Source organism: Bactrocera oleae, chromosome 3 (assembly GCF_042242935.1).
Source record: "Bactrocera oleae isolate idBacOlea1 chromosome 3, idBacOlea1, whole genome shotgun sequence".
Classification (NCBI taxonomy): domain Eukaryota; kingdom Metazoa; phylum Arthropoda; class Insecta; order Diptera; family Tephritidae; genus Bactrocera; species Bactrocera oleae.
The window spans coordinates 71,978,028-71,991,789 of record NC_091537.1 but is presented as its reverse complement, the minus strand read 5'-3'; the positions used below and the strand labels follow the sequence as shown (position 1 = coordinate 71,991,789).

The 13,762-nt window shown below is 35.9% G+C and overlaps 1 protein-coding gene across 1 annotated transcript in view; it reads right to left on the bottom strand.

Moving 5' to 3' along the window:
• DIP-lambda (Dpr-interacting protein lambda) overlaps window positions 1-4,780 on the bottom strand; it is a 72,074-nt gene extending 67,294 nt beyond the window's left edge. Inside the window, exon 1 of the mRNA XM_070106372.1 lies at window positions 4,174-4,780. Within this exon, the coding sequence (XP_069962473.1) occupies window positions 4,174-4,288 (115 nt within the window). The 5' untranslated portion in view covers window positions 4,289-4,780. The remainder of the gene's footprint in view (window positions 1-4,173) is intronic.
• Between the last annotated feature and the right edge of the window lie 8,982 nt (window positions 4,781-13,762).

Here is a 13,762-nt window from a genome sequence, read left to right as displayed (position 1 = left end):
GAAAAGGTTATATGGTCAGTGATGATAGCTTCAAAAAGTTTAGGTATAACCGATAGTTTTGCGATACCTCTATAGTTTTCAATGTTGGATCTAAATCCACTTTTATGCAAAGGGATTATAAATGACTGTTTCCATATTGAAGGAAATATACCGTGTTTAAGAGAGCAAATTAAATATCCTTGTCAAAGGCAAGTAAATATATTTGGGAAGCATGAGGGTGAGGGGTTATTTTTTAGGAAGCATGAGGGTGTCATGTCTGGGGCGTAACCGAAAGATGGTTTCAACTTATTTAAATTAAGTAGGACGTCTTCTTCAGAAATAATTGGAGCGTTAATTAAAGTATTCGAACACAGCACTTGCTGATAAGAAAAAGTTTTGGAAGAATTATTCGGTAGTTTGACTTGAAAAATTCTGCAAACATATTGGATATAATAACATTATCACTTGAAGTGATGGGTTTTTATTTCATCGCAGACGAAAATTTGGAAATCCTGCGTTTGGAGTTGACGAAATCATAAAACGATTTTGGATTACTTACAACATTCTTTTTTACTTTATTTATTTATAATTAAATAGGTATGGAGAAGAGAATAAATATGTACCTTTATCTCTTAAGCCGAGTGACTAAGATACTTCGACCTTTCCTATATACGATAAATACGAAAGTTGACCCGTGTTAAAGCCGGAATATAGCTATTATCCAAATAGTAGGACCAACGCTCTTGTTTATTAAGTACTGCTAAAACTTATGAAAACTTGCTCCTCTAATGTGGTCAGAAAAAGACATCCGATTATTCTGATATTGATAATTCTGATGATTTTCTTATCTACCCTGATGGACTCCATACCAACCCAGATACGATTCCTTTTTAATCATCCGGGAGTTGTTTTTTGAAAAATGTAACCAGTGTTTTTAGAGTAATAGCTGGCTCTTAACCTCGCAAAACAACAACACAGGGAGTGCCCGAGAGTGAGAGTGGATATTTCATGTGAAATTTTGGTTGATACTAACTTGTGAACTATTTCCAAGGCTACTATTCATGTAATATAATATATTTTACAACATAAATTGTACATTATTAACACCTATTTTATGTCTCAGACTCAGTTAGTATCATTACTGCATTTTACTTCAGTCCAAAATATTAATATTTAAATCAACCTAATCCATTAAAAGGAAATAGTATATGTATGTCAAACAAACTCAACCAAAATGGGCTAAATTTAATATATTGAATAGAACAGGAAAAGGTTAACCATATAGTCGGAAATTATTACAAGTATATTGTAACGAACACGAATACCAGAACAAATCAGAATCAACGATAAACTGCCGGGATCAACTAGACAGCGAATTCGTGGTTGCCAGAATGTTCTAGTAGCGAACTGTTCTTAAAGATGTACTATGTAAGGGTTGCCGGATTGTGCAGCATACACAGTTCTAATTAGAGTGTTTTCGTATAAAAAGCAATTAAGCTATAAGCAATAAGTTGTAAACCCGAATATCGAGCAATAAGTGTTAAGTTGTTAGAATTACAAATAAAGATAAGTGTATAGCCATTAAATTGGGACTTTTATTTAACAATCCAGTGATCGAACTCAAGAGTGAGTTATAGATAGACGATTCATCGAGAAATCCGTTACAATATAAAGTATATGGAGATTAAGGTCTAGACCAATATCATTAATTTTCAGCGGTAGAGCATGATTTGTTAAGAAAAACATGTCCACTAAATTCGGTTAAAATGTTGCATAATTGTCAAAAATTAACGGTTGGGAAATGGGAAGTCGCTGTATTGGCTATATTGCGTCAAGGGGAACTATTGATCCTATTTTACCACATATTGACACAGGCATTATTACCAGGTAAGATGCTCCTTAAATTTCGTAAATATATATATCACAAAATGACCGATATTTTTTGTATAAAGTAAGTTATAGGCACTGTGGTCTACATATTTGTTATGTGTCGGCTTAAATATTCATAGTCCGTTTTCAGATCAATAATGGCATACTTTGAAAGAACAATATTTCTACAAAGTGTTGTTCCTATATCCTCATTGGTGCTTGTTTTATGTATATATTGTAAAATGAAAGATTCAGATGTAATTTAAGAATCTGATATATGAGAGGTAGGCGTAATTGTAGACCGATTTTCACAGTGAAATACAAGAATATCACATAGTCGTGATATGGGATTTCATCTAATGATGCGTGGTGCCATACCCATTAAAAAATTGAGACACAACCTCCTATGTGGTTGGTCTTTATAATAGAATTTGAAATTTAATGTTTCCGACATATTTATCCCATTAAATGGGGTAGAGTGCATGGTTATTATCCGATTTAAGCCATTTTCACACTACTTCAGGACGTGCTGTGGTAGTCGTTCTCAGCAAGCTTGGTTCATGCAGCTTTAGCGGTTTGTGAGATATATACATTAGGGTATGGGATCACGCCTACTTTTTAAAATCTTTTAAAGCGCATATTTCCTTCCATACTGCGAGTTCTAATTAGCCGCTTTGTTATAATACCTTATTAATTTCCGATTACGGGTATTTTATGGACCGTGATACGAGTCTTGAAGGGTATGTTCTATGAAAAGCTTTTTGTATACTATTTTATCCGCATGAGTATGAACAGGTTAAGTTTGCCACGATGTTTGTAACACCCAAAAGGAAACGCCGGAAATCCTATAAAATATATAATATAAATTATCAGCATGACGACCTGAGTCGATTTTGCCATATCCGTCTGTCTGTATATATACAAACAGTTTTTTAAATATCGCTCTGAAATTTTGCACACGTCCTTTTCGCTCTAAGAAGCTGGTCATTCGTCGAAACTGCTGATATCCGACAAGTTGCCATACAAATTGAACGATCGAAATCAAGGGATTGTAAGGAAAACTTTTACGGTTGATGAGATATCTTCCCGAAATTTCGCATGGGTTGTTATCTAAGGCATTGTTGCAATATCCAAAGAATTTGTTAAATCGAATCACTGTAGCACACAGATCACATACATACTGAAGGATATCAAGATAATGTAAGTAATCTTTTGTATTTGCAAAAGTTTGTATAATAAAAGCTTCAATGTTTTCTTGTTATACCCTGAACAGGGTATACTAAGTTTGCCACGATGTTTGTAGCACCACAAACACAAAATAAAACGTCAGTGACCCTATAAAATGTATATAAATGATCAACGTGACGAGCTAAGTCGATTTAGCCATGTCCGTCTATGCGTTTGTATATATACGAACTAGTCTCTTAATTTAGAGAAATCGATCTGAAATTTTGAATCCGTCTTTTTCTCACCAAGAAGCTGCCCGTTTGCCGGAACTTTCGATATCGGACCACTATGGCATATATTGTAGCTGTCATACAAACTGAGTGATGGGAATAAAGTTCTTGTATAAAAAGCTTTTTCATTTGACGAGATATCTTCATCATCGTGGGTTATTGCCCTTAGCAACGGTGTAATCTCCGAAGAAATTTTTGAGATCGAGACACTATAGCATATATCTGCCTTACAAACGGACCGATCAAAATAAAGTTCATGTAAGAAATTTTTTCTATTTGTGAAGAGTATATATATTTTTTTTAAATTTTTTAATAATCTTTAGGGTTAATGTAAATTTAGTTATTTCGTTAGAGGTAGAGTCAGTCTAATGAATAACCTTCAAAGTAAGTAAGTTTTATTATATAAATATGTACTTCCTTTCTCCAATCGAACTAATAACAGATAACTAATAAATAAATCAGCTATATAGGGAGTGATCCACAAATAGTCTCACTACATATTTCTCACAATTTTTTTAATTTTTTTCGCTTCTGTTGCTGGTCTATACTATTTAATTTCACTTACACAAAATGTTGAAAAAAATGTGCCTCAAATATTTGTCTACAATTTTCAAATGAAATTTTCCATGCGCATGAATATGTGTCTAAACCCGCTTATGCGTGTTCGTGTATGTATACATATAAGTATGTATATATGTATATAGTAAATATAATGTGTGTTAGTACATAAGCAATTGCTTGCATTTTCCATTTTGCCCGCGTAAGCATATAAAAGGCCACACATGGCGACGATGGCGTTAACATTTTGTAATGAATGCACATGTATGCGTGTACGGATGTATGTGTGTGTATATTTTTTGACTCTTACCTTGTGCAAACACGAGCGTACCACTGCCGCTTCCGCTCCGGTAGCCGATTGTGATGAGTAGTAGAAAAACATTACTCCACAAAGTGCCTACGCAGCAACATTTAAACTGACCCATGATGATGGTGCTGGTGGTGTAGGTGTTGGTGAGACTTTGGCGCGGCCAATGCGCTTATGGCCAGCGAGTAGGAGTAATGCAATGAGCGTTAGTCAGATAGGCGAAGAGGCGCGCGAAAGTGAAAAAAGTGGCGCGTTTTATGCTAACTGTAATTGCACGCATATGTATGAGTGCGCATATATGGGCGTGTGAGTGTATGTAGATATGGGCTAAATCTACCGCAGCAAGCGTTGTGTGTAGGCAGCAACTACTAATGCCACTTCGTTGCTGCGCTGTGCAGTTGCCGCGGATTTTTATTAAACTTTTTTTATCTCTTTCTTTATTTGTTTAGCTTTGCAGCTGTGGCCATTGGAGTTGCACGCAGCGCCTGAATCCAGCGAGTTGCAGGTGTCCAAGCGTAAGCTCTTTTTATTTTGCTGTACGCTTTCACAGGTTTCGTTGTTGTTGTTGATATTTTGTTGTACGATTTTACTACTTTGCGTATTGTTGTTGTTGTTGTCTTTGTTGTTGATATTTTGTTATACGCCTTTTCTGCTTTCTTTGCTGTTGTTTTTATGTTGCTGTACGATTTTACTACTTTTCGTATTGTTGTTGTTGTTGCATGCGCTTATGGTCGCTTTATTTGCATTAACTATTGCTACTTATATAGTATTATACTCTTTTGTATGCCAGTTTTTGTTGGTTTCTTGTTGTTGTTGATTCTTTCGATTCTGCTTCGTTTACTTGTGGTGGTTGTTGTTGTACTTCCTTTATTTTCTAGTTTCTTTGGCAACTTGGCGCTTTTGTGTTTGTATGCTTAGTCTTCTTTTATAGCTGTGATAGTTGTTGTTGCAGTAGTGTTGGTATTGTTGTTGTTGCGTCGCTCTTCAATACTGCTGGCTGAGCTGTTGCACATTAACTGCAGCAATCCAAACTTCTGCCATAAAAACCAAAATAAGTTCTGCAAAGACATTCAAAAGAGAGAGAGAGAGAGAGAATAGCATGAGCGAGAGTTACGCAAACAAAGCACTTACTTTTATATACATCGCTTTTACAGTTATTTTCAGATTTTCCACATTTATTTGCTACATTTTAAATCTACTATTAATACTTTGCTGTAATTTCTTTTGCGGTTGTTGTTGGAAATAAAAAGTTTTAATTCTCTTTTTTATTATTAATTTTTTATATTTATTTTTTTGTTTTTTCTTTTTGTTGTTTTCCAATTTTTTTTTTTAATTTTTTTCGCTATTTAAGTTTTATTTCTGCTAAGCACCCACTTCCTCCATTATTGCTGCTAAAATGTTTCAATTGCGTTGCAGCTGTGTCCCTCGTCCACGTGGTTGTTGCATGCAACAGGAAAAGCGTAAGGCTTCTACTTTGCAACTTCTTCCCCTACCCTTGCTTCCGCTAACTTTTTACTTCACCCACAATATTTTTTTTTTTTAATACTCACTATATATAAATTTCTAAAACATTTTTTTTACGCGCATAATTTACTTTTGCATACCATTGCACCGGCTACGCAACAGGAAGTCAATTTATATTATTTTTATATTTTATTTTTTAAACTTTATTATACTCTCTGTTTTATCTAAATACTTTGTGTGCGTTGGCTAGTAAAGATGCTAAAGCGGAAGCTGCAAATGAATACTGATTTGAGGCTTGTGGTGCACAGCGTTGAACTCAATTTAGTTTGTACATAAATATATGCAGTTAATTATATACGAGTATATGTATGTGTAAACTTATATTATATATAGTAATGCTAATAATGTTGTCCTTATACCTTTTGAGAAATATATGGCCGGGCTGCTCGAGTAATTTGGGGCGATCAACTTAATATTATATAATATTATCTTAGAAATTGCGGACCTTAAAAATTTTATGACGTCTCATAATGGCCGTTGACCACTCCTGACAGAAATAAACGTTTTCCATATTTAAACATTTTATTTTTGTATTTGTGTTCCGAACCACTGACGGGTGTACTAAATAGTATTCAAACATTTATCAAATCTGCTACAACAGCGTTATGTATGTAAGTATATATGAATACAGGCTTAAATACGTTATTAAATGTGAAACACAACAGCTTAAGTCATTGCAAAGTATTTTTAAGTGGAGGGTTGTCATTTAGAATTCAAAAGCAAACGCATAATGTGTGTTGCAGATTGGTTACATAATGAGAATTAAGCCAGGCTAATTTTTAGAAATTTTTAAAAGAATTGCTTTGACAAGTGTGGTTAATTACAGTAACCGCAAGAATGAATACTTTTGCCATAAATATGGTATGTCAGAAATAAATGAGCAGCTTAAAGAATAGACAAAAGGCGGGCTTTTCAACGGCAATGTAAATTTCAAATTCTTTACACTCATAGAGCAGAAACTTTAGTTAGTTTCTGAAGCTATCTCACTTTCAGTGAACTTATCCAATTTTGACTTTCAGCCTATAAGGCTAAAAATTGTCTGACAAGCGCTCCTTAGGGTATGTGATGGGATGAACTAGATAGAAGTGAAGATTCTTTTACCTTGTTCAAGCTTTAGCACGATCTCTAAACATATTAATGGCTATTAATAGCAATCTCTAATATTTGCTTACTTTTTTTTCCTTATTATTTAGGCACGGTTCTCTAATAAAGTAGTGAGCCTTCAACCTGGGAAACTTTCGAAATTGCAGCGTCTCACCCGCAAAGTTAAACGAAATTTAAATTAAGAGTTCATTTTGAGAAAGCAGAAAAGTTAGAATATATATATTATATTATAAGGTTAAGAAAAAGAAAGTACATTATTCTTCCAACAGCTAGCTTCAGTATACTCTTGTGTAAGTATCGGGTTAGGTTTTACGGCGTTTGAAAGATAATATTTTATATTAAAAGACTTCTCAGACAGTTTGGTGGTTGCTTATTTCAGTATTGTTTAAGCAATCGTCAAAGACGATGGACACCAGAAAAATACTCCATATTTTATAGATTTCTTCAATAAAGACGAGAACGCAACAACCACGCTGAAAAGTGTTAGGGTCTTCATACTGTAACAGCCAATACGCGTAATTTTGGTTTCGCCGATTTCGTTCCCGTTTCGTTTGCAAAAATATTATGAACCGAATTTCCATCTTGCAAAATCGCAACAAATCAGTCTTATTTATGAAGCCGATTGTTACTGGTGATGAAAAGTGAGTAACTTAGCACAACGTCAAGCGAGAAAGGATGGTTAAGCAAGCTAAGAAAGTTTTGCTAAGTGTTTCTACTCTGTACTGCTTCCTTGGGTCCAAATCTTACTTCGGATCTGTACTGTTAACGATTGGACGTTCGTGAGGGGGGAAAAGAATTATGTTCCAACAGTACTACGCCAGGCCACTTCGGGGGCTTGGTTGGAATGTTTTTATGAATCGACCTTATAGTCTGAACCTGACACCAAGTGATTACTACCTGTTCTGTGCATGAATTATTTTATATCCGATATTGGAACTTGGATCAAGAATTACAACTAAATTGTTTAGATTTGTTGCCAAATGAAGGAATATTGTCAAACAACCCTTCGCTTTGCTTAAAATGCGTAAAATGGTCGCACGAATGAAATTGAATGGAAAAGCTTCACTTCTTTTCTTTTGTTATTTTGAGCGGTTTTTGAAAAGCAGCGTGTACAGAATTAATTATCTAACCATTCACCAACGGAATCGCTTACGCTAAAATGATTGTTAATCTACCAGAGATATTGGAAAAAGTATGGTAATTGAAAAGAGAGCAGAAACCCAAATTTGTGCATGTTTAATAAAGACGGCGACTTAATCGATTTTGTGTTAAATAACATTGTCTTTATTTAGCTAAAAAAACATCAGCTCGTTTTACGTTTAGTTTCTACCATTTCAACAAAAACAAGAAAAAACGTTAACTTCGGTTGCACCACCTCAAATAGAGAAGTTGTCCATACAAGCACTTGATTCCTACCGTTCAGTTACTATGGTACCTATATGCTATAACAATTCCATCTAAACAATTACTTCGGAGACTGCATCATTGCCTTAGGCAATGAAACATGCCAAATTTTGTGAAGATATCTTATCAAATATCCTTTCAAGAACTTGATTCCGATTGTTCAGTTTGTATGGCAATTGTATGCTGTAGTGGTCCGACCACTGGTGCCTACAAATGAACAACTTCTTGGGGAGAAAAGGAGGCGTGCCAAATTTCAGATCGATATCTCAAAAACTGAGGGACTAGTTCTTATATAGAGACAGACACATATAACATATTCCTATCTTGGAATTCTGACCGAATAAATATACAACTTGAAGCGTCTTCAATGAACAACAGGATCTCTATAACTCTCACAAGCTGATTGTATTAATATGCTGAAGATGTGTGCTAATAGAACACTTTTTCTTTGTGAAAAGAGTGCAGATGATACTTGAAAGTGCCTTGAAGCAGAGGTTGACGTCCAAAAAAGGCTTTAATGGACGAAAATGTAAAAAACAAATATCATAAAATGATGAAAAGATAGTTTTTCGCGTTATCTGATACTCTAAACATATCAAAGAGACTTGCTTGCTTGACATGTCCTTCATAAATATTTGGGTGTGTGAAAGATCTATGCAAATTATGAGCCTTGTGGCTCACAATCAAGGTAAAGCAGGGTCTCCCAAATCATCAAATATGATGGGAAATTTGTATAATTTTGGGTTCGAATCTCTTCCGTATTAACCGCATTCTCTGAATCGATTTTTCGAATTTTGCTCTGCTCTATTGTTTTCTGAATGTGTTAATCTCCTATGAAGACTTCTTGTGTCACTAGAGAGGATTAGACTTGGTTTTCGGTTAAGGATCTAAGGTTTTTTTTCATTCATTGAGATTTAAAGAAAAACTATTTTATTTTATCATACAGTTGTCTATATATGCATGACTATTATATATCTCTCCCCGCATAAATCGTTTATCTCAGTGCAAAATAAAAAAACCTCCATCTAACACACGCCAGCTCCGATTGCAGTCACAAAACCGAATAAATAGACAAATGTACACCCAGTCAATTGGTCCAACGATTCAGTTGAATTGTTGGTTCGCAAGCAATCTGCTCTGTATCTGCGCAAAAAGCGGCTGACGCGAGATATGCGCATGCAACCGATACATACAAAGAAAATGCACAGAACCGAATGTAGACAAGCGATGAACGCCAATGAACGGTGTGGGGGAAGTACTGTACAATGCTTCGACTGAACGACTGCATACACAAGATAAAAGCGCGTACACACACACACGCGCACAAGCAATACGCCGCAAAGGCGAAAGCAGAGTAGCGCGAGGAAGTCGAAAGAGGCAAAGAACAAAAAGGAAAGTACGGATAACTGTGAACAGAGCACCGCATGCAAGGATGGCAGCACAACAAGCACTGTAAAAATAAACAACAACAGTTCAAGTGTTGCGGATATGATTCGATTTCGCTGCAGTGGCAAAGGAAAAATGCAACAACAGCTACAAATACAATTCACGCCCTTACCAAACGCGAGCGAGCAAGTGGGTGGGTGGCGAATGTTTGGCTTGTTTGACAGGCGAAAAAGCCTTATCGCTGCTATACGGTGGCAAATATTACCGCACGTTGACATGTGTGTGCGTATATTAGGATGAGCCAAAAAAAAACTAAACTTTTGAATTTATGGGTTCAAATGAAATTATATACAGAGAAAATATATTTCTGCAAGGCAGAGCTTTTAACTTGGTGAGTGTCGAGCCTCTAACAAGTGTAGTCTTTTCTAGCTCCCTCCACCACACAAAGACCCCATAGAACATAATGGGTTTGACTATGGTGTCGTTGAACTAGTTTCGGTGATGGACCCCACCTTATGCCAATGGCTTCTTTCCAAAAGTACAAGGCAGTTAATTCTACCCTCGATATAAGGATCGAGTCGCGTCGCCTTAGGTGCCAGCCCGTCAACCTCTCAAATGTTTTCAGTAAGTAAAAGAAGAGGCTTCCAATCTTATGCAGTTGGCATCAGTGAATGTCAGCCAGTTGTATGACACCTTGACATCCTGTTGCAGCTGCGCTGTTACAACCTGGGGAACTTATAAGGTTCGAACCAGTAGGTCCATAAGGCTGTGTAATCTTCTTTTATCTCACCAGGGGATATATTGCTATGAAAGTGAGCAACCACTTGTAGCTTAAGTGTACCTCGCTGCTTAAGGTCTAATTTTTACTTACACCTTAAGATAAGCCACGGAGAATGGGTGTTTTGCGAGAACCTAGAGGATTCAGGACATTTTTGCAGAAGTTGTACCATTAAATCCTCTTTATACAAGCTTCATGCGTCAGTAAAGTGAGCTACTTCAGCGAGCCTTCTTGAATATCTGTTTGCAAGATGCCTAGATTTTCGGGAGTTATATGATCCACCAGAGAGATTTCTCTACCCCTCGTTGTTTTCAGTGGACAACTTTCGTTGTAGATTTACGTGAGTACCTGGCGGCGACGGCCTTACCTCACGGTGTTCAAAAACACAACGTATCAATACAATGCGTTGATCAGCGCCCCAAACAATACGAGCTTTTTGCAAGTATTTATTTGGATACCAGTGGCAGTGTGTCTGGGTCCACACTACCATCTTGGTGTGATTCGAGGCCGACCTAAAACCTTTTCCGTTTTCGAGTACGGCACCCAGTTACTTGTGCAACTTCTTTTTTCGAACTGAAAATTCAGTTCTTCCAGCATTTAGGTTTAAACCACAGCCACCACGATACTCCCCAAAGGGCCGAACCCAATGAGCAGATTGAACAGAAGTCCAAGGGCTTTCTGCTCCCCGTGGTACCGGAAAGTCTCCGGTCAGACTGCGTAGCCTAAACTACTGCCAGTTGAGCTCCCCATTACTCAAATGACTGGTGACATTTGTCGCTTGAACTTCAAATGTCTTTTTATTCGCTTTTTCATTTAAAGTGTTTCTAATATCAGTTCAAGCTGAGTATTATAGCACTATTACTGCACATACTATGCTGATATTACTGTGCAAAGTATATAATAACAGTCATAGTGCATATTGGCTTTTAGTCGCCTTTTACGACAGGCATGCCTTGCCGTGGGCATATTCTATCCCCTTACCGCAGGGGTATTTTCAGTGGACAGGAGCTCTCCAGTGCACCTTTGCAAGCAGAGCTTAAAATTTCGAAACACTCGTGCACCGCGATGGTGGTAAGCAATGAGCTCACGCCGGCGCGCATGGAAGATCTGTTGAGAACTCCCTGCAGTACAAGTCCCATTTGTGTTTCTAGGATTTCTATATATATGCGGATATTCTCTGACTGAAGCCAATCTATCTATGGTCAGTGAAGGAGTGATGCTCAAAAATGCACCAGTCTGAGGTCAGAGGTGAAATCGGATTAGGATGAGGTCAAGGACCATAACGTTTGAACTATTTAGGAAACAATTATTTAAGTTGCGTTTTTTCTTAGAGCATACAATTTGCTAAAAAGTGTACCACAGAAGGAGTTTTTTCAATTCAAAAATTCATATATTTAAAGGCAATATTTTTTTTGACCCACCCTAAGGTATGTGAACATGTGTGTATACAATGAACGGACGAACTCGTTGCAGTCACCGAATGAATATTCACTATTTTCGGTTGGTGCAAAAATTTTTTGATTGACATGCTTTTGATTTTCATAAGTGGTTTGAACACATAGCTTTCGCATAAATGATTGTATGAGTGTGGGAGTGTATGAATGCAAGCATCTATCGCCACAAACATAAATATATCCAGTTATGAATGTGCATATAAGCATTTAAAGTCATCGGCGCATATATTCATATGTATGTCTGAATGTGCAGCCGTTTCGGTATATATATGTATATTCCAGCATATGCCCACATTCACTAGCGGATTAGATTGTCCGAAAATATTCGATAACAAATCCAAAACGCAAAAACAAGAAAACAAAAATTGATAACGTGCTTGTATGTGTGTGGAAATGAAGTTGTCAATTCAATTACAAAACTGGAGATGGTCTCAATAACACACATCACTGTACATAGGTTTTTAGTTTGGTTTGAAATTGAAATATTTTCAATGACTAGAAATGGACGTTCTATGCTATGAGTTCGTAAAAATGTGACAGATCATTGGGTAAGAATTGAGCCAGGAAGTTGTAAAATATTTTTTTCAATATAAATATATTTTAGATATTTTAATATGTGTGCGTTGACGAAGTGATAGTATATTATGTGAAAATTGTGGGCAGGTTTTGTGAGAGAAATTTTTAAAATAATATTCTGCTTGGTCAGGTTAAGGCTACTACGACAATAATACAATTCTGGAGCTTTCGAAATTACGTCTCCACGTCGCTCCAAGGTATTGAGGAGAGTATATGTGACTTCAGTCTTCATAGTGTGAACGGGGGTGTAAAGATATGGAAAGCTTCTTTATCTAACGAGAATAAGCGTAATAAAATTCCACTATTATATTCCCAAGCATACAGAAATAACAAGTATATTTATAATTTCGTGATCGTAACTGTAATTTTTGGTACGTTGTAGAAGAAAATTTTCGTCATATAGTAAAAATGGCTGATTTCATTGCATATTACGAAAGTGGTTGATAGGCATATCTGTTCTATGAATGTGAATAGTGATTTTATCTGAAATCAAATATAGTTTACAAAATATGTATAAGAAAACAAGACGGTAAGTAGAATGGAGCACCTTCGACTTTTAACAAATTGCAAATGTTCCCCTTAATACATATACTAGTAGTTTTCCAATACTCGTACGCAGGATTATTCAACCGAGCGTTTACTGCCAGATAAGTGAAAGTGAGACGAACAAGCCCTTGCAGACATCAAGCCTAAGCGCGAAACAGCTACGACCGCAGCGTTAAAGTATGTATTAAAAAGAACAACTTTGATCATGCTAATGAAGAAACTTGATCATTTGGTGAACAAACCAGTCTCTGTAAATGATAGAAGCTGTATTTTATTTCACACTCTAAATACACAAGCCTTGACGGCAATATTAGAATATTAGAAGTGTGCATTTTCAATTTAAATTTAACCTGAGGTAAAAAATATGGTTCTTAGATGAACAGAATTATCTTATTTTTTTATTATAGGTTCATAGTGCTAAAGTGCAAGATACTTTCCCTTCAAATATAGATAATATTGCTTGAAAATATTACTCTAAATATTTCAAGGCAATCAGTAAAGAATAGAGTAAGTTTGACAAACTAAGTCCAACTACTAAATATATTATTGTAATTTGTATAGGTATGATATAGAATTTAATTTTGAATAAACTCATACTTGATATACTTGTCTATCTTAAATATATTCAACGTTTTATTTTGCTGGTCGTATTTAGATTCAAAATAATACCACATAAAATGACAAAGTTACGTATACGCGGTGGCAAGTGAACCTCAATATTATTTCTTCGAAATTAAGGCTGAAATGCATAAATCAAATTATTATATCAATCATCCAGTGCCATAAAATAATGAGGATTCTGTATATAGCCTTTAGTCAG